This window comes from Podarcis liolepis, assembly GCF_965112155.1.
Source record: "Podarcis liolepis genome assembly, chromosome: 13".
Classification (NCBI taxonomy): domain Eukaryota; kingdom Metazoa; phylum Chordata; class Lepidosauria; order Squamata; family Lacertidae; genus Podarcis; species Podarcis liolepis.
The window spans coordinates 18,586,088-18,606,755 of NC_139573.1; the positions used below are offsets into that span (position 1 = coordinate 18,586,088).

Genomic DNA, 20,668 nt, shown 5'->3' on the forward strand with positions numbered 1-20,668 from the left:
AATTTTTTAATTTTTCCCGCGGCACACCAGGCAACATCTCGCGGCACACTAGTGTGCCGCGGAACAGTGGTTGGGAAACACTGATCTAGTCCAACCCCCTGAAATGCAGGAATCTTTTGTCCAACGTGGGGGTCAAACCCACAACCCTGAGATTCAGAGTCTTATGCTCTACTGACTGAGCTATCCCAGCTATGCATGTGTAGGCTTTGTCTGTAAAAGCGGGGCCTCTCTCATGTTACAGGATCCTCAGCTGTGCAGGCAGTTTATGAGTGTTCACGCTGTATACACAACACTCCGTCTAGCTGATATCTGAATGGTGGAGGGGGTCCAGGAACAGTGGAGACAATCTCCACACGTGTCTTCAGCCCGTGCAAAAGTTAACATCTGCTCAGCTCAACAGATGCAACCACTTCTGACTTGGGGAAGGAAAAGGGCTGTCATCTACAGTCAATGTACAACCTTGTTACTGATGACTGCCATGAGAGCAGCCTTCTATCCAGCAAGGCTATGGAAGCTGGGGCTGATGGGAGTTGTAGTCCAAAACGTTTGGGGAGCACCAGGTTGGCAAAGCTTCACCCGTAAACGAAGAGGAATTGCATACAGGTAAGTAAGCAGGTAGTGGAGGGTGGGCTTTGTGGATGTTTCTATGGGTGTCCACAGGAATTTTGGAGGGTGGGAAGTAAGACACTGAAAGGGGATAGCAAGCTGATTTTACACACACACACACACACACACACACACACACACACTTGTTGTTGTTGTTTAGTCATGTCCGACTCTTCGTGACCCCATGGACCAGAGCACGCCAGGCACTCCTGTCTTCCACTGCCTCCTGCAGCTTGGTCAAACTCATGCTGGTAGCTTCGAGAACACTGTCCAACCATCTCATCCTCTGTCGTCCCCTTCTCCTTGTGCTCTCCATCTTTCCCAACATCAGGGTCCTTTCTAGAGAGTCTTCTCTTCTCATGAGGTGGCCAAAGGATTGGAGCCTCAGCTTCATGGTCTGTCCTTCCAGTGAGCACTCAGGGCTGATTTCCTTCAGAATGGAGAGGTTTGATCTTCTTGCAGTCCATGGGACTCTCAAAAGTCTCCTCCAGCACCATAATTCAAAAGCATCAATTCTTCAGTGATCAGCCTTCTTTATGGTCCAGCTCTGACTTCCACACACAAACACAAAATGAGAATAGTGTCTGTACATTTTGTCTTGTATCTCAGGTTCCACAAATGCCAAAAATTTAGTCTCTTTGTAAAATAAATAATTAAATAGAAGTTTGGAATCTGGAGGTGATAGTCCATCCTGGGGAAGGAACTCTCCTCCCCACCCCCACCCCTACTGTGCAGCTATGATGGTCTCTCTTCTTCATCTAGCCTGGTAAATAAGTGGAATGTGAGTTGTGGGAAACCCGTTATCCACATGCTGCACTGAAATGTTGCAGGTAACTCTACAGGAGTGGCAGGGCTCTCTATCCCTTTCTGCCAGCCCACAGCAGGCTGGTAAAAATACTAATTGCAGGCTAGTAACTTTGGTGGGCTTATTTGCAAGGCTGCTTTAAAGCAATCCTCACAGGGAAGTGTAACAGCTGGGGATGATTTGGTTTGGAGAGGAAAGTGCCTGTATACATGTGTGTCTGAAAGATTCAGCTCCTCATCCCACCTCCCACCTCAAATTTTCTTTCTCCCCCTCCCCCCAATATCACTTTACATGACCTGAGTTGGGTCACGATGACCTGCTGTTTGTCCCCGATCTAGCTGAAAAAAAGATCACTGCAAAGAAATCAAAGCTTGTTTTGAAAATTGTTCTTTAATTAATAATATTAATCTGTATTCAAAAGGTGGATTCTTTTGGCAACAAAATTCTCCCCTCTCCCTGCTCCCCAGCTAAGGTTATTGAAGGCCATTCGGAAACGATGGTCGCGTTGGTGTGTGTTTTCTGTTCTCTTAAACATCCCAAGATATACTGAGGATTTGGGAGGGGGCTCTCGTTTGTATTTTCCACCCCAGATTTCCTCACATTGGCACAGAAAGTGGGGTGGAGTTTCATGTGTGTGTCTCTGCCCCAAATATTGAAAGAATCTCAGGATTTGTGAGGTTGTCCCTGTGTATCGTTTGTGTTATCCTGTCCCACCCCCCGACTTCCTGAGGTTCAGAACATTAATATAGAAGGAAACCACCCTGTTTGAGTTTTTGTGGCCGGTGGCTCCTGAAGCTCACAGAATGTCCCTCAGATATCTTGGGAGTGTCCTCATACATTATGGGGGATAGTCTCCAACATTTATATGCCCAACCAGACATTCTGAGCTGTTTGCAGCATCAGGGGAACAGCTGTCTGCCCAATGCAGTTTGGCTGTGCTGCTCCAAATTTGGGTTACATTCTCTCTCCCTCATGTTTTGGATTCACGGAGATTTTGAGTGTGTTTGAAAAAAAAGCCAATTGCTTTTGGGAATAAGCAGGGAGGCAATGTCAGAGGACAAGAATCTAGTCCTCAGGCATCTGGGAAAGGCCCAATCCCTTTTAAGATATGGCTGTTCAATTGAGTATGCCACGTTCCGTTGATAAATAGCAGTGGTCTCATTTTTAGAAACCTCTGGAAGCCGCATTGTGTGGGTGTGCATGTGTGTCCCAAACACCCCTGAGGCATACATTCCGTTGTTGTTCACAGGCACCCTGTTATTCCCCTTTCGCATGGTGGAAGGCAGTCTGGTCACCCAGAAGTGGGAGGTTACAACTTCCTCAGCTAGACATCAAATTCTGAAGGAGCCACAGCCACCCTCAAACATTCAACTGGCTGCAGCGCATCTCAGCTACATGACAGTTTTCGGAGGACGTGTACCATCCACTGAAAGAGAGAAGGGGGGAAATGCAGGTTATGGAAAGGGATTTGTTTTTAAACAGATCCTGCCTGTGTGTCAAATGCTCCAACTGACCCTGTTCGCCAGGGATGGTCCTTGTTTTCTAGTAACTCACTGTCCTGCTTTTGGTCTTTTGAGGAACCAGGCCTATCCTTTAATCCCCCCACTTTATCTTACTTAAGAATCCAAGGCAACTAAATCCAAGGCAGTAGTAGACAGGAATCCTATACTGCCTAACCTGGTAGTAAGCCCTGCTAAAGTCCGTAAGACTTGCTTCTGAGTAGATGCATATAGGATTGCACTGATTAACAAACAGACAGACTACAGTTCCCATAATCTCTGCTTGTTGGCCATGCTGGGGCTGATGGGATTTGGAGTTCAATAACATCTGGAGGGAAAGCAAGGTTCTTAATCTCCTTTTCCAGTCATTTTTAAAGATTGTCATTAGTCTATTTTTTAAAAAAATCAACATGCATTGCTCTATTTTGATTGCAAGTCACCTTGAATGTCTGATACAAAGGCAGGCTGCACATGCTGTAAGTAAACAGATAAAGGAAGGAAGGAAGGAAGGAAGGAAGGAAGGAAGGAAGGAAGGAAGGAAGGAAGGAGAGTAAAACCTAGCAGGTCTGAGCATGAAAGAACAGAGCTCAAATTCCTGGCCTGCGTACCATGGAGCCTGTAGTTGCCCCCCTTGCAACGTCGAGTGGGGCGCCGTGGGTCCCGGTTGCCCCGAAGGCTTCGATGGAGGAGGGGCTGGAGGGGTCTCGAATTGTCACTCATGCTCCGGAAAATTTGGGAAGGGAGGTTCTGGCTGAGAAGGCGAAGGGAGTGTATCTGCAGAAGAGAGAGAAGTGGGGAAAGGAGGTCAAGAAGGCAGTTGAGGATCAGGACTCCTAGGTTTTCGAGAAGGGCTGGGTGTGGGGCAGGTGAATCTAATGGGGAGAGTGAGTTAAGGAGCTTCTCTTGATGCTGGGAAATCCAGAGACTCCACTGCCCCACGGAGGAACCTACTTGTACAGAGGTCATGTTGATGGGTCGGTCAATAAGGATCCAAGTGGCTGTTTCGTAGCACGGAGGGGTTGACATGGATCCTTGGTAAGTAATGAAGCCAAAAGTCTCTGGGTAGAGATCTTCCAGACTCAGGTCATGTAGAAGATAAGCATCATCTGTCGTGAGAGAGAGAGAGAGAGAGAGAGAGAAAGAGAGAGAGAGAGAGAGACAGACAGGCGAGTATCAGAAGAAGGGCCCTATGGGATTGGATCAAAGATTCATCTAGTCCAGAACTTTGTCCCCCAAAGTGGCTCTGGCGGGTCCTTCTGGGAAACTTAAGGTAACACCCCTCCCCTGTTGTTTGTGTGCAGCACACAGGATTGAAGACATCTGCACAGGTGAGATTCCACATAGCCGACTCACAGAGCTGCTGTTCCTGAACGTTGGTTAAAACCATCTAGGCTACTGGCCATTCCATTGTTATGAAACAATGCCATTCTCCATTTTTAAAACTCCTGTCATGTCCTCTCCCGCAACCACCCCCTCCCTGGTTAGCTTTCCCAGTCCTGACCATCGTTGCCAAGGGACCTCTAACATAGTCCTCTTCCCACTTACTCTTATACGAGATGCGGGTGATGGTCTCTCTGTTTAACAGCCTGGTTAGGAATGGGTTGGGGCTTGGTCCAATCTGCAAAGAGAAATGAAACAAAGGCCTTGCATTTTGTCCTCTGATCTCCTGCCCAACCTTGAGCTGGCCAGGGACCCATCTGGCATGCCCTAGATTTTTATTTTATTTTTTGTGGGGTTGGAAGGGAGAGGGAGAGACTCACATCAGCAAAGATCGAAATGACAGCCAAACCATTGGGATTGCGCGACGCCTCTGAGATATTGGGGTAGAGCTCTTGGTTGTAGTGGATCAGCTGCACCTAGAGGTGGGAATGAAAGAGAAAAAGGCATATGCAGATGTAAATAAAGCTTGCATTTTGCAGATGTGGAATGACCGATATACGTATTACATTTACATCCTGCCTTTCCTCTCAGGATCCTAAAGCAGTATACATGGATCTCCTCCCCCCCCTTTTTGCCCTCCTCCCTCTTTTATCCTCCCAACAGCTCTGTGAGGTGGACTAAGCTGAGAGATAATCACCCAGTGGCGCAGTGGGGATTTGAACCTGGGTGTCCTCAATCCTAATGCAACAACTCTGGGTTTTTAAGAACATTAAAGGTAAAGGGACCCCTGACCATTAGGTCCAGTCATGACCGACTCTGGGGTTGTGGCGCTCATCTCGCTTTATTGGCCGAGGGAGCTGGCGTACAGCTTCTGGGTCATGTGGCCAGCATGACTAAGCCGCTTCTGGTGAACCAGAGCAGCGCACAGAAACACAGTTTACCTTCCCGCTGGAGCGGTACCTATTGATCTACTTGCACTTTGACGTGCTTTCAAACTGCTAGGTTGGCAGGAGCAGGGAATGAGCAACAGGAGCTCACCCCTTCGCAGGGATTCGAACCACCGACCATCTGTTCGGCAAGTCCTAGGCTCTGTGGTTTAACCCACAGTGCCACCCATATAGTAAGAACATTACTATTTACTTAAAGCCTTCGTGTGCTGTGCGTTTTATTGGTATTGGTTTTTTAGGGCTGCAGTCTAACACAGCTGGTGTAGAAACCCTTTAAACGAATGTGAGGTTGATTTGAGGAAAAGTTTTAATGGCACTCAATTTTACTGCCTGTATAGATCGGCGTCTGAGCTAAGAGTATCCACAAAATGCACCAGTCTGAGCAGGGCCTGAGATCACCTCGGCGGAGAAGCTCTCGCCGTCTATCCGATGCTCGGAGCCAAACCCATCTTCGCTGCCAAAGTGCAGGCGCAGCTCCTGGAGGCGGTGACTGTACAGCAGAGGCCCTCCAGAAACGTTAACCAGCTGCAGTGGGTCTGGGCGGAAGGAGACATGCCGTCCCGTGTTGTACATGGTGCCACTGATCTGCGGGGTGAGATGATGTAACAGGGAAAGGAGATGGGGGACAGGGAAAAATCCAGTGGCACAAGTATTATTTACAGCCTTTCATAGAATCATAGAGTTGGAAGAGACCACAAGGGCCATCGAGTCCAACCCCCTGCCAAGCAGGAAACACCACCAGAGCACTCCTGACATATGGTTGTCAAGCCTCTGCTTAAAGACCTCCAAAGGAGGAGACTCCACCACACTCCTTGGCAGCAAATTCCACTGTCGAACAGCTCTTACTGTCAGGAAGTTCTTCCTAATGTTTAGGTGGAATCTTCTTTCTTGTAGTTTGGATCCATTGCTCCGTGTCTGCTTCTCTGGAGCAGCAGAAAACAACCTTTCTCCCTCCTCTATGTGACATCCTTTTATATATTTGAACATGGCTATCATATCACCCCTTAACCTCCTCTTCTCCAGGCTAAACATGCCCAGCTCCCTTAGCCATTCCTCATAAGGCATCGTTTCCAGGCCTTTGACCATTTTGGTTGCCCTCCTCTGGACACGTTCCAGTTTGTCACCCCAGCCATAATGAGGGACATTTCCTTCTTGGTGGTGGCACTTAAACCATGGAACACTCTGCCCCAGTTGGCACTCTTCCTTGTTTCTCCAGGTAAAATGCCTACACTGTTACAGTGAGCTTGTAATAATAATAATAATGATAATTGTAGCATGATTGATGACTGAGCTGCTGTTTTCCCTTTGGTTACGCTAAGGAGATTTTATCTGCTGTGCTTCTTTAAAATTCATGTTTATAATATTTTATTACTCTGGTTTTAAGCTTTGTTTGGTCACGGCCTTCAGGGTCCTGGTGATGGGACAGAAAAGTGGAGTTAAAATATGTCAATATACAGGGCTGGATTATGGCAAAGCAACTTTCCTATTGAAATCAATGTGAAAAGATTTGGTGTGACTACTTCATGCTGTGCACACACTCCTGTTTACTCTGCATACAGTATGTTCCCACCACTGGTTTGGAAAGCAATGTATGCACGGCTTTACCCACAATCCATAACTATCCTGTTGTTTCTTATGAAATGCTACATTTTGGTATGTTTTCTTAAAATTTGCTTTGATCCAAGTTGGAAGGGAGAAGAAGCTGTGTTTTAATAATAAACATGCAGCCTTAGTCTGGATCCATTCTGATGCTGATTATTACTGCAAGCCTAGGCACAGTTAAAGGTAAAGGGAGCCCTGACTGTTAGGTCCAGTCGCCGACGACTCTGGGGTTGCGGCGCTCATCTCGCTTCTGGGTCATGTGGCCAGCATGACTAAGCCGCTTCTGGCGAATCAGAGCAGCGCATGGAAACGCCGTTTACCTTCCCGCTGGAGTGGTACCTATTTATCTACTTGTACTTTGACGTGCTTTCGAACTGCTAGGTGGGCAGGAGCAGGGACCAAGCAACGGGAGCTCTCCCCGTCGCGGGGATTCGAACCGCCAGCCTTCTGATCAGCAAACCCTAGGCTCTGCTGTTACCAGGAAGTAAATTCAATGAACCTTACAAACACCTTTGTGCATGGCTTTCCATGCACAAGCACACACCTTTTTCCCGCCCGTGCTTAGTCGAAGTGGAGGGAGGAAAGGATCAAACACCATTTGGCTTGTGTTGACATCCACGGGCGACTGGCGCTTGCCAATGGCGCAGAGGCTCCAAGCCGAATTCACAAGACCCCAGAATGGAGGACCTGCAAGAGGAAAAACAAGGAGCCCTGTGGAATCCTTGCGCAAGAGCCGAGGAAATGATTCGCTTTCATCTGCTTGCCCAAGGGGTGCAGATGGAAGGTTGGAAAGAGATGGTACCTGGGGAGTGTTTCAGCGAGACCATGTAGGGAGGATGGGGGAGGGAGGGGAGGAAGAGTACGCAATGGAGTTTGTGTTCCACAGCTTCCAGTGTTAATTTTTAAAATGCATAGATACAGGGTGCCTCCAGATGTCCTTTTTATTGTGCATACATCATGATTGCACTCTTGATGGCATCAGGGTGGTTAGTTTCAATACTGTTGGTGCCTGCAAAAGTTGCTGGTGGGGGGGGGAGGGACACATACTGCTTTGTTTCCACCAGTGTTCCAGGGGGTACCTTTGTTTTATTTTGTTTTGTGCCATTATGTTTTTGTTCCACTGCTATGCAGGGCTGCCCCACCAGACAGCAATTACGCAGTAACACTGGGGGAGCGTCGCAGATGTGTGAGCAGCCCAGTATAACTCTAACAGTAATGCACAATTTATTGTGTCAAGGGCACGTTGTGAGGAACATCCACATGCGAAAACCCACCCCACCAATCTGGATGGAACAATAGATGTTGAGGACCATTTTCACACAAAAGGCTTGAAAGCCCTCACTTTGCTGCTAGCTGCTAAGGGGCTACTGGGTTGCATGGATTTCGTGTGAAGGCATATATGCATGTTACTAGTTATTTATTGAATCTATACCTCACCCTTTCTCCCAAAGGAGTGGCAAACAGAAGATTCACAATTTAGAAACAAAAGCAAAGCAAAAAGCATTCTAAAACAGCCTCAACATTCCAAAAACAACTACAGTGGTACCTCGGGTTAAGTACTTAATTCGTTCCAGAGGTCCGTTCTTAACCTGAAACTATCCTTAACCTGAAGCACCACTTTAGCTAATGGGGCCTCCTGCTGCCGCCGCGCCTCCGGAGCACGATTTCTATTCTCATCCTGAAGCAAAGTTCTTAACCTGAAGCACTATTTCTGGGTTAGCGGAGTCTGTAACCTGAAGCGTCTGTAACCTGAAGCGCATGTAACCTGAGGTACCACTGTACAATTAAAAACACTTTCAGTTACAAAATATTCTAAAAGCAATTCTGGTAAGAACAGACTTCCATCCAACAATCACAAGAGTTGCCAGGAACAGCCACCAAATGCCTGAAGAAACAAGCATGTTTCATATTCTTCCTACAAGTTACTAATGATGGAGGGCATTACACAACAGGGGAATCACCACTGAAAAGGCCCTGCTATGGATCAGTGGAAGCTGGCGAATGAGGCTCCACCCAGAGGAACCTTCATCTGCCGCCACTACCCCCCCCCCCCCGTCTACCTGCCTTCTTATTTACAGCCAATCTTGTCACCTTCCTCCTCCTTAGGAGAAGGAATTACGGTAGTGTTGCCCTTTTCTGTGATTGCTCTGGCTCCCCCTGTTGTTGGTCTCTCTACCTTCTGCCCTGTCACTCCCAGCAGGCAACAAACAGCCAGCCCTGAACATTACCATCAACAGTAAGCCAACTTGAAGGTCTTTGCTCAAAACATGGTGTGCAAAACTTCTACATGAATAAGTTGATGGTAGATATGTGTGTGTGTATGCACACAGATGTGTTAACTAAGCATGTAATGTGTTTTCACAAGGGCTAAGAGTACAAGCAAGAGAAAAGAGGGGGGCAGGTGAGAGTTACTCTGCCTGCATGTATATTTTTAACCAGGAACGGATGTGGCTGTGCAATATATTTCAGGATAAAAGGAATCAGGTGGTGTGTCTGTTGTTACCCGGGTGTTATGTTACATTACTGCTTAATTTATATGCCCCCAAGGCAAAGCCATACACACATACACCATAGAATCATAGAATTGTATGGCTGGAAAGGACCCCAATGCAGAAATCTCAACTAAAACATCCATGACAGATGGCCATCCAACCTCTGCTTAAAAATCTCCAAGGAAGGAGAGTCCGCCACCTCTCGAGGGAGACCGTTCCACTGTCAAATAGCTCTTACTGTCAGAAAGTTCTTCCTGATATTTAGTTGGAATCTGATTTCTTGTATATTGAAGCCATTGGTTCGGGTCCTAGCCTCTGGAGCAGGAGAAAACAAGCACACTCCATCTTCCATGTGACAGCCCTTTAGATATCTGAAGTTCGCTACCGTACCTCCTCTCTGTCTCATCTTTCCTAGACTAAACATACCCAGCTCCTTCAACCATTCCTCATAAGGCTTGCTTTCCAGACCCTTGATCATCTTGGTCCCCCTCCTCTGCACATATTCCAGCTCATCAAGACACATCTACAAGTGTGTAGATATATCTGTCTTGTGCAGCCACTGCCAACTTGATGCCCTCCAGGTGGTGTTGGACTACAGTTCCCATCAGCTGGTGCACCTGATGGGAATCGTAGCGTGCCAACATCTGGAGGGCACCAGCTTGGTGAAGACTGCGTGTGACTGTGTACACTGGGCATTTGAATATGGGAAATTGTTTGTGCACATGAATTTCAGCAAAGCAATGCATCTGGTTCCGTTCTCTCTGTGGCTGTCCCTTCATCTCTCTCTGTGTGTGTGCCCAAGCTTGCTTCATTCCTGATTCCTTCTGTGGTTCCTGTACGCTGGTGCTTTTTTTGGTGCATTCTAATGTCTATGTGTATATACTTAATTGTTTTTCTCCTCTCAGCATTTGGGGGGGGGGCAAGGCGGACACATTCTTTGCCCTTTCCCTTTTCACACTCCTAGGGAGTAGGGTGGTGGTGATGATAATAATATTGTGGCGTGTCCCCCTCAATCCTATCATGCCACCGGCGTGCCCCCTTGATCCCCCGCTTGCCTGCCTGCCTACCTGCCCGCCCCCCAACGCTGTGGTCCCATTTCTCTTTGCCTGCTGCTCGCTGCATCACTGGAGCGGGCGAGGGAGATATTAAATATTAATGCAGCCTCTTGCAGTTGCTGAGCCCAGCCCCCCACCCCGGCTTTCGGCACTGCGCACAGGCACGGCGCAGCAGCAGCCGCCGCCACCTCCAGCGTTGGCACTCCTCCTCTCGCAGCAAGGCGATGGAGGAGACACCGTCCCCTTGGGACACCACGAGTCATCCCCAACCTTCGGCGCAGGGGTCACGAGCAAGGCATATGTCTCTCTCTCTCTGTGTTCATTCCCCATCTGGCATCCAAGACCTAATTGGCTGTCTGGCATCGGTGCCAACATTCCGCGCCGAAGAAACCCAGATCCTGAGCTCAGAATTAATCATGCAAATTAAGCCCGCTGACAAGGCATCTGCTTCACCGGCCGATCTTCTCATTCCGAGGGCAAAGCTGGGAATCAGGGGCGCCCCACCTACCCCCCACAACAGGCACAGGGAAACACATGTCCACAGCATTTCGGAAGTTTCGAAGGAGCCACAGTCAGGGGGGAAGGGAGAAATGGGAAGATGAAATACTGTAGGGGGGGTTGTGGTGGGAGGGGGAGGAGAAGCAGAGAGGAGAGAGGGAAGTGAGACAGGGAAGCAGGTTCTTCCTAATGGTTCGTCGGAATCTCCTTCCTTGTAACGGATTCGAATGACGAGGAAAGAGATTCCAACTAAGCGTCAGGAATGTTTGAAGGGGGAACGGGCTACCGCAGAAGGTGGTGGACTCTCCTTCATTGAAGGTCTATTAAGCAGAGGTTGGGTGGCCATCTGTCAGGGTTTTTTGAGTTGTGAATCCTGCGTCTGCAGGGGGCTGGACTAGATGACCCTCAGGGTCCCTTATAACTCTACAGTTCTATGATTCTAGGTGGGCAAAGCTCCAAGGGCTCAGATGAACCACCTTCTGAAGTCCCCCCAAAAAGATGTCATGGCACAGATGCTCCACTTTCTGAGAAGGGAACTAAACTGTACACCTTTTATGCTTTCTCAGCTTTTATGAGATGCTGCCTGAGCATGGTCAACCTTATTGCCCCCAGTACGATGAGGACTAGACCCATGCCTTACCTTTAAATGTAGGATGTGTGTATTTTTATTTTTATTTTAAATGGTGACAAAGATATCCGGACTCTACTTGTACCAATCAACATGTGGAAAGCAGGAAGACAGATTTTTTTTTAATTCTTTAAAAAGATGAGATGTCTTCCCTTACAAGGATGTTTCCAAACTTTGGGCTATAGCTAACCCTGCAGCTCTGAAGGCACAATGGAGTTCCAGGCATGACACAGAGCAACTTCTCTCTCTCCCCCGTCTCCTCTGGCCCATGAACACCCCCCAAATCAGGGTTGGGAGAATCTCCAGAGCAGATTTGAGGTAGGAAAGCAAATGGAAGGAGAACTAGTGGTTCTGTTGGAGCATCATTGGATACAAACCTTTCCCTCCAAGTAGCCAAAGGGAATAACTTACACGATAGGAGCAGACAAACATTTTTATCGCCCGCTATCCTGCCTCCAGGATGACTCGTCCACCCTGTCCCCTTATTTTTCTCCTGCCTTGTTCTCAAGATAGCCCGCCGTTCACCCCTTCACTTCACATATTCCTCTATTCTTTCTTTCCCCAAAATATGGCCATGTGGCGCCAATCACTCCTCTAGCCACTTCTCCATTTGCCCTTTTCCATTCACCATCTACCCCAATGAAGAACTGACTTTCTAGGAAAACCAGAAGTGCTACTGCTTCAGACCAATGGCCTGGCTACACCAACATCCTCTTCCCTACAACCAGTTGCCCATGGGGAGTCCACAGGTGGGGTAGGAGGACACTGGCCCTCTCCCTCTGCCCTCCCTCGAGACCAGAGCTATATTGCCTCTGGGATACTTGAGGTCCTATATAAGCCACCATGAGTAACAGACATCGATGGGCAGTAGCTCTCCAAGGTTTCATACAGGGCAAATTCCCAGCCACTATCCTATCTTTCATGGATTGGAGGAAAAATCATGGACGTTAAGGCTATGAGCCATGATGGCTATTGCTCCGTCTCCTGAAACCACAGGAGGCTCTTGTGTTCGGATCCTGCTTGCTGGTTTCCCACAGGTATCTGGATGGCCACAGAGAGAACAGGATGCTGCACTCGATGGGTGGACCATTGGCCCAATCCACCAGGCTCTACTTATGTTCTTACTTGGAGAAGCTGGGGATCAAACCTGGGACCTTGTGCATGCAAAACTGATGTCCTACCACTGCGCTACAGGCCTTCCCTATCTTCTGGCATCGTTTAATGGTTCACTGCATGAAGCAGCCTGGCTAGCTCAGTTGGTTAGAGGGTGGTGTTGATAACGCCAAGGTCGCGGGTTTGATCCCCGTATGGGGCAGTTGCACATTCCTACATTGTAGGGGGTTGGGCTGGATGACCCTCAGGGTCCCTTCCAACTCTACAATTCCATGATTCTAAGACCTTCCTCTTGTCTGTCTTGATGTTTCTATCACTCAGTTTCATTGGATGAGCACAGGTTCTGGTATTATGAGGGAGAAAAACTGTGTTTTGTCCACTGCCTTGACACCATACATAATTTTTACATACTTTGACCATGTCCCCCTCTTAGTCACCTTCTACCTAAGCCAAAAAGACCCACAAGCATTTTAATCTTTCATCATAGGGAAGTTGCCCAGCCTTTGATAATTGTGGTTGCCCTTTTCTTGCTAAACAATATTCTTTTGGTGATGCTTGCTAGATCAGGCTAAGCTCACACCCATATTTCTGAAACCCTCTTACACTATTTTAAGAGTAATGGCTTCCCCTCCCCTACCCCCCACACCAAAAATAAATAAATCCCAGGAACTGTAGTTTGTGGAAGGGTGCTGACCTCACAGAGCTATAATTGTGAGTCACTTTCACAAACTACAGTTCCCAGGATTCTCTGTGAGTGCTTAAGTGGCGTGGAAGTGCCTTTGCCCATCTGACCCAGTATTGTTTGCTATGACTGCCCAGACTTACTTCCTGATTCTATTAAACTGGTTGGGCTGGGGAATTGAACCTGGGCTTGTCTGCCTGAAAAGCGTGCGCTCTTCCACTGAGCCACGGCCCCTGCAAGATCCCTCAATCCTGAGCGAGAAGGCTGACCGGGACCCAGCTGGTCTAGTGATTTCCGTAACATCATGTGGCTGAGAGTTCCACAGGGCACCAGCCAACTGAATGGTTGTGCTGCAGCTCATCATAGGATCTGCTCACAAGAACAGTCAACGCTAGAGGGATTTCTAGCACACGTACGCCACTTGTGGCCACAGGCCACCTGACCTAGAAGAGTTGTCTGAGTTGGGCATGTTAAGAAGGCAAGCGAGAAAGGAAGGAGCATACCCCCCACCCCAGTGGTCATTTTGTACCTGGAACGAAGCTACCGTGAAGTGTCTCCTTGTATGCCCACCAGTCCTCGTAGGTCTTTGCAGGAACAAACTGCACTGCAGGGATAAAAGGGGGGGAAGGGTTAATTAGTGGGGCAATTGAAGGGGGAGACAAAAGCATGGAAGCTTAATCGCAACACTGACTTATACTGAATCACACCATTGATCCATTTATATTGTCTATATACAGATAGACTGCAGTTCTATGAGATTTCAGGCAGGGGTCCCTCGCAGCCCTAAGTGGAGATGGCGGGGATTGAACCTCAGACCTTCTGCATGCAAAGCAGATACTACTACTGAGCTATATGCTACCTACACCTCTGCTTCTCCCCCCCCCCCCATCAATGAATGGCAGGCATGTCAATGGATTGCACAGAAAACACATGAATGAACAAGGGAGTGCTGCTGAGGTTCTTCATGGAGAGGGAGATACTGGAGCTCAAGGAAAAGTAGCTGCACTCCCTGCCTTGGGCAGCCTCCGCAAGGAGTGCTCTGCACATGCTCAGAGACACCTTTGGTCCTCTACTTCTTTTTAAAATTACTTTGTGGAATGTTTTTGATGGAAAGGAATATTAGGGGGGTTTGAGCCCCGTGGTAAAAAATTAAGAAAGCGCAGGGAGAGAAAATACAAATGGAGATATGGAGGGGGAGAGACTGAGGAAAGAGGTGAGAATGGATAGATCAAGAAAGGAAAGGCTACAAAGGAGACCTGATAGGAGGGTGGATCTGATATAGATAAGCTAGTGAACATAAATTAGGAGGGTGATCTGTATGTGTTTATAAATAGCATATATTGGGGGGGGGAGGAAGTGGAAAGAGGGGGAGAGATAGATGATAGATAGATAGATAGATAGATAGATAGATAGATAGATAGATAGATAGACAGACGAATGATAAGATAAGACAAGACAAGATAGATAGTCAGACTGGTCGCTAGCCCTTATCTTTTTCTTTCAGGGAATTCCCGTTTTCTTTGCATCCACCAACTTAACCCCCCACCCCACCCCCAGATCCCAAGCTAATCTTTTCTCTCTCACTCACCCCGCGCCCCACTTTCCCCATTCATATCTCTCTCTCTCTCTCTCTCTCTCTTACCAGCCATACAAGTTGCCGTCAGGACTCCCAACAGGCAAAGCCCCCCCAGGCTGGTGCCCATCGTGGTTTGGGAGTAGCAGGAGGAGGTTGCTGTGGGGCGGGGGAGGGGGTATCTCAGACCTGGAGGAGGCGCCCCCTCCTCGGCATCCCGCGTGGAGGTGCCCCCCTCCGGGTGCTCAGCCTCTGGAGGTGGCCCCCGCCACCCCCCGCGATCCACGTGCGGTCCGGTGAGTCCTGGGAGTGGGGTGGGGGGCGCGCGTCAGACAACACCTCTCACCCCCGAAAGCCCTCTGCCCTCCCCATGCCCCTCTCTCTTTCTAATCTCCTCGCCTCCCCCCCTTCCCTAGCTCTCTTTCCTCCCCCGTCCCTCCATCTTCCTCCCGCCCCTTCTCCAGGGGATGCCCCCCCGCCCCTCCTCTCGCAATGTTGATGAGATGGGGAAGATGGAGACGGCGTGGACGGGGAAGCGGGGAGGGGGAGGGAGGGAGGGCTTGGCCACTCGGGGTCGGTTCACTCCGTGGGGCTGGACGGGCAGCACGAGAAACCCCGCTCGCTCCCCGACTCCCTTCCAAAAGGGGGTTGTGCGGAGCTGTGGGACTCCCCGCGACGTGGGGTTGTGACGGCGGCGGCTGGGAATAGAGAATCACTGGGGAATAAGGCGAAGGTGGCTGGGGGAGGTGGAATGGCGGGAGAAGGAGAGCTTGGGAGTCCCTAACTTAACTTCTATCTCTCTCCTCACCCCCCTTTCCCTGACTCTCTCTCTTTCTTCCCTGGCCCCCACTCCCCTTGCTTGCTGTGGGGTGCCCCCCCCGCTTCTCCTTGTTTCCCCACCTTCTCTTATTCACCTGCCTCCCCCCCCACCTACCCCAGGCTTTCTTCCTCCCTCCCGCCTCTCTTGCGCCCCACTCCTTCTGGGGTTCCCCCTCTGGTCCGCCGACCACCTTCCACCTATCCTGTTTTCTTCCCCCTTTTCTTGTATGTGACCCCCTCCCTCTTTTTTGGGGGGGGCTTCCCTGGTCCTGAACTCTCCCTGCTCCCCTCTGTCCTCCCCCCTCCCTACACCTCTCTCTCTCTCTCCTTTCCTTGCTTTCCCCCTTCCCTTCTTCCCTGCCTCTTACAGCCTCGGCTTCCCTCCCCTCCTCCCCCCCTTCTCAAATGCACAGATCTTCTCTCTCACTTTCCCTTCCCCTCTCCCAAGGGACCCAAAGAGATGCAATTGAGGGAGAGGGAGAGGAGCGGGAGGAGGGAGAGATGTTTTAAGGTGGATCCGGAGGAAACCAGGGGATCCTCGGAAAGGTCTGGCGCTCACACGCCTGGATGCGGCGGCTCAGGCAGCATCTGCTTTCCCCTCGAGATTATGTCATGTGGAGCCTGGTCGGGTTCACACGTTCAGTTCCACGTGTTAGCATCGGTCAAGCACACTGCTGCCAAGCACTGGAGCGAGGACCCCAGGTTGCGCAGGCAGAGCAAGGCTTCATGCGACGTGGATGCTGGTGCCCCTTGAACTGATGGGGCAGAAGGCAAAGGAGGCCAACAGAAAGCAAAAACCCAGGGCAGAGAAAAAGAAAGGACTTCTTGGAATCATAGAACTGTAGAGTTGGAAGGGACCAGTCCCCTGAAATGCAGGAATCTTTTTGCCCAGTATGGGGCTTGAACCCATGACCACCCTGAGATTAAGAGTCTCATGCTCTACTGAGCTGTCCTTCTTCAAGCAGTGCATAGTTAAACTGTGGAACTCACTGCTGCAGGAGGCAAGGATGGCCACCAACTTGGATTGCTTTAGGAGTGGGCCAATTCATGGGCTATCATGGCTAAATGCTTCTGAATACCATTTGCTGGAAACTGCAGGCGGGGAACGTGTTCTTTTGCTCAGGTCTTCCTTGAAGGTTTCCCATTGTGCCCTCTGATTGGCCACTTGTGAGAACAGGACGCTGGTCTAGATGGGTCATTGGCCTGATCCAACCAGGGTCTTCTTGTGTCCTTAAGACAGAACCAATCACCAGCAGAGTAAGCTGATTCCAGTTTTGTCCCTATCCTTCTGAGTTCTAGAAGGGCTACCCTGAGACTAAGGAGGAGGAAGGGGACAGGCAAAGCCACCATGTGTGGGTAGAGGAAAGAAGGCAGGCAGGAGGCGGCTGACTGAGGCCAGACCAAGTCTGGTGGGGGCAGCCTCCCAGTTGCCCCAATAGACCACCTTCCAGTGCACTTGTTTGCCTTCAGACTATCAGTCAGCAGCTGGCAAACCCTGGGCCAAATCTGGCCTTGCTAGTTTCCCCATCCACTAGTTGACAACCTGGGACACCTTCCCTAACCTGGTGCCCTCCAGGTATTTTGGAGAGCAACTCCTACCAGCCCCAGCTGGCCCAGAGATGATGGGCTCCATGGGGGACCCAGAGATGGACCTAGAACAATCCAAAAGGATATTGTAGAAAGGGGCATCAGTAGGAAAATGGGCAACCGCAGCAACAGAAGTTGCTGGCAGACCCACATTTGCTGACAGAGGGTGAACAGCCAGTTCCCTATTTCCCATGCTCTTCTCAAAATGGTCTGCCAGGAAATTGGCTGCTAATCAAGATACAGTGGTACCTCAGGTTAAGTACTTAATTCATTCCGAAGGTCCGTTCTTAACCTGAAACTGGTCTTAACCTGAAGCACTACTTTAGCTAATGGGGCCTCCTGCTGCCGCCACGCCGCCAGAGCCCGATTTCTGTACTTATCCTGAAGCAAAGTTCTTAACCTGAAGCACTATTTCTGGGTTAGCGGAGTCTGTAACCTGAAGCGTATGTAACCCGAGGTACCACTGTATTATATTCCCATAACACCATCAGCCTGGTCTGGAGATGTCTAGGATTGAACCATCAATGGAATCAGGCTAGCCATTGGAAAACATCAGGATTCTCCATGAATGGTTGGTTAGACAAAATATGGGACGTGGTTCTGTCGGAAAGTTCGGCATAATAGTATCGCGTAAGTACCAAGGCGAACTGCTAAAAAAAGGCAAAATTGAAATTGCCGGTATATGGTGGCCTTTTCTGTCATAAGGAGGGATGGCATTCTGATACGTCTGCCGTTGACTCAGATTGTTTTATGGAGATTGTTTTATGGAGCTGATATATGCAGGTTCCACCCTTTTAATTTTCCCTAGTACATAAAATGTGCTCTTAAATACTGTGAGGACACAAATGACACAACACATTTTGATGTAAATCTCCTATTGTAGGAGGCTGATATGTCCGCCTTACGTACCTCAAGGACTCTTGTTAACACGCCACTGTTTACTGTATGTGTTTGTATTCTTTCCAAATTATTTTTATTAAGATCTCAAATTATAAAGAAGATGGATAAGATATAAAGAGGGGGAAAGAAGAAACATAAATAACATGCAGCATCATTGCCGAGAGGAAAAGAATATTATTACAAGACTTCCTTGTGTAAACAATTAAACTGTCAAACTTAAATATATATATGCATGTGCAGGCTTGACAGTGAAATAAAAATAAAGATAAAAGTATTGCTTCCTGTGCCCTCTCTTCTCAGTTTGTCATAATAAATGTGAAGATATATTCAGCCAGCTGTATGCTTTCTAAAAAAAATTATATTAAAAAAACTCATACACCTGACTACATGGGCGTAGGCAAGGGGGGCAGGGGGGCAGTTGCCTCCCTTAAATCAATAAAAAATAATACAAATTTGAAGTCCCCCCCCACAAAAATTCTGGCTACACCCATGCCTGGCTGAGTATATTTTTCATAGATTCCAGACTGTGGAACTGCCCAACCATTTCATTTGTAAATGAAATAAAACCATACCATGTTGCAAAAAAACCCAATCATGTCTTGTTTACTATGTGCCCAGGGTACTTTTAATTTGTAAATGTTTGTATTGACATTTAAAAAAAAAACCCAAACCCAATAAAAATATTCAATAAGAGAAGGAAGAACCATCTGTGAATCATAAAAAAAAAGATTGGGGGAGAGACAAAATAGATGCCTGTTTGATAGGAAGATGGCAGCTTAGAATCATAGAATCATCGAGTTGGAAGGGTCCCTGGGGATCATCTAGTCCAACCCCCTGCAGTGCAGAAATATGCACTTGTCCCTTATGGGGATCAAACCTGCAACCTTGGCGTTATCAGCACCACACTCCAGCCAACCGAGCTTGCAGTGGACAAATTAGGTACAAGCAACTTTCCAGGGACAAGGGACGTGGGTGGTGCTGTGGGTTAAACCACAGAGCCTAGGACTTGCTGATCAGAAGGTCGGCGGTTCGAATCCCCGCGATGGGGTGAGCTCCCGTTGCTCGGTCCCTGCTCCTGCCAAGCTAGCAGTTCAAAAGCACGTCAAAGTGCAAGTAGATAAATAGGTACCACTCCAGTGGGAAGGTAAACGGCGTTTCCGTGCACTACTCTGGTTCGCCAGAAGCGGCTTAGTCATGCTGGCCACATGACCCGGAAGCTGTACACCGGCTCCCTCGGCCATTAAAGCGAGATGAGCACCGCAACCCCAGAGTCGGTCATGACTGGACCTAATGGTCAGGGGTCCCTTTACCTTTAACTTTCCAGGGACAGGGCATTTGATTTGCCCATGTTTGCCCCCCTCTCTGTACGTGAAAGCTTAAATTAGACCCAATGGAGTTTCCTGATCAGGGATCATTCAAGCCTCCAGTTCTGGGCCTGGAAGAAGGGAGGATCTGAACTCTGCCAGGATCCTAGCAACTATTTGCAACGATCAAGGAGGTTCATAAGCTGTCCTTTAACTGCCCCAGGCAATGAAGAGTCTGACACCAACTGGCTGAAGTCCTGTGACTCAGCAGCAGCTCAGGCAGGCATGGCCAAACTTGGCCCTACAGCTGTTTTGGGACTACGACTCCCCTCATCCCTAGCTAACAGGATCAGTGGTCAAGGGCAGTGGGAATTGTAGTCCCCAAACAGCTGGAGGGCCACGTTTGGCCATGCCTGAAGGGAAGGCTGCGGTTCAGCTACAGGACATGCCCAGCCAATCTCTGAGGAGATAAAGGAAAGCCCAGGGCTATGCAGAAGGCCAGAAAAACCGCAGGTGGGCTGAAGAAAGGGGAGGGAGTAGTAGGCCAGGCAGTGACCATCAGTGGTTGGAGGAAAGGAAGGACACCAGTTAAGAAGGGCAAAGCTTTTCCCACCACATAGTTCCATGCCAGGAAGAACTTCACCTCTGATTCACAGATTTGCAGAGCTGGAAGGGACCGTGAGGGCCGGATCTAGACAAACCTCCTGCAATATAGGAATCTTTCACCCAACACGGGGCTCAAACCCACGACACTGAGATTAAGAGTCTGCTGCTCTGACTGAGCTATCCCTCAACTCTGAAAAGTGGCAAGTCTCAAAAGTGTTGGGGTCTGAATTTCACATACAGTGGTACCTCGGGTTAAGAACTTAATTCATTCCGGAGGTCCGTTCTTAACCTGAAACTGTTCTTAACCTGAAGCACCACTTTAGCTAATAGGGCCTCCTGCTGCCACCGCACTGCCGTCGCACAATTTCTGTTCTCATCCTGAAGCAAAGTTCTTAACCCAAGGTACTATTTCTGGGTTAGCGAAGTCTGTAATCTGAAGCGTCTGTAACCCGAGGTACCACTGTACTGCTTTAGACCAGAACAGCTTATGTTTGTTTTTGCTGCAGGCTTCTAATGATTCTTTTAGGGCAGCCTTTGCCCACTGTGTGCCTTCCAGCTGTTTAGGACTACAA

General features: G+C 48.9%; 1 protein-coding gene across 1 annotated transcript; it reads right to left on the reverse strand.

The window, feature by feature from the left end:
* Positions 1-1,782: 1,782 nt before the first annotated feature.
* CA11 (carbonic anhydrase 11) lies at positions 1,783-16,138 on the reverse strand. Its single transcript, XM_083472231.1, has 9 exons — positions 14,950-16,138; positions 13,837-13,911; positions 7,384-7,526; positions 5,637-5,822; positions 4,671-4,766; positions 4,456-4,528; positions 3,862-4,016; positions 3,519-3,684; positions 1,783-2,837 (listed from the first exon to the last, which is right to left on the reverse strand). Exons 1-9 carry the CDS (start codon positions 15,008-15,010, stop codon positions 2,803-2,805), a joined length of 990 nt encoding a protein of 329 aa, XP_083328357.1. The 5' UTR covers positions 15,011-16,138; the 3' UTR covers positions 1,783-2,802.
* Between the last annotated feature and the right edge of the window lie 4,530 nt (positions 16,139-20,668).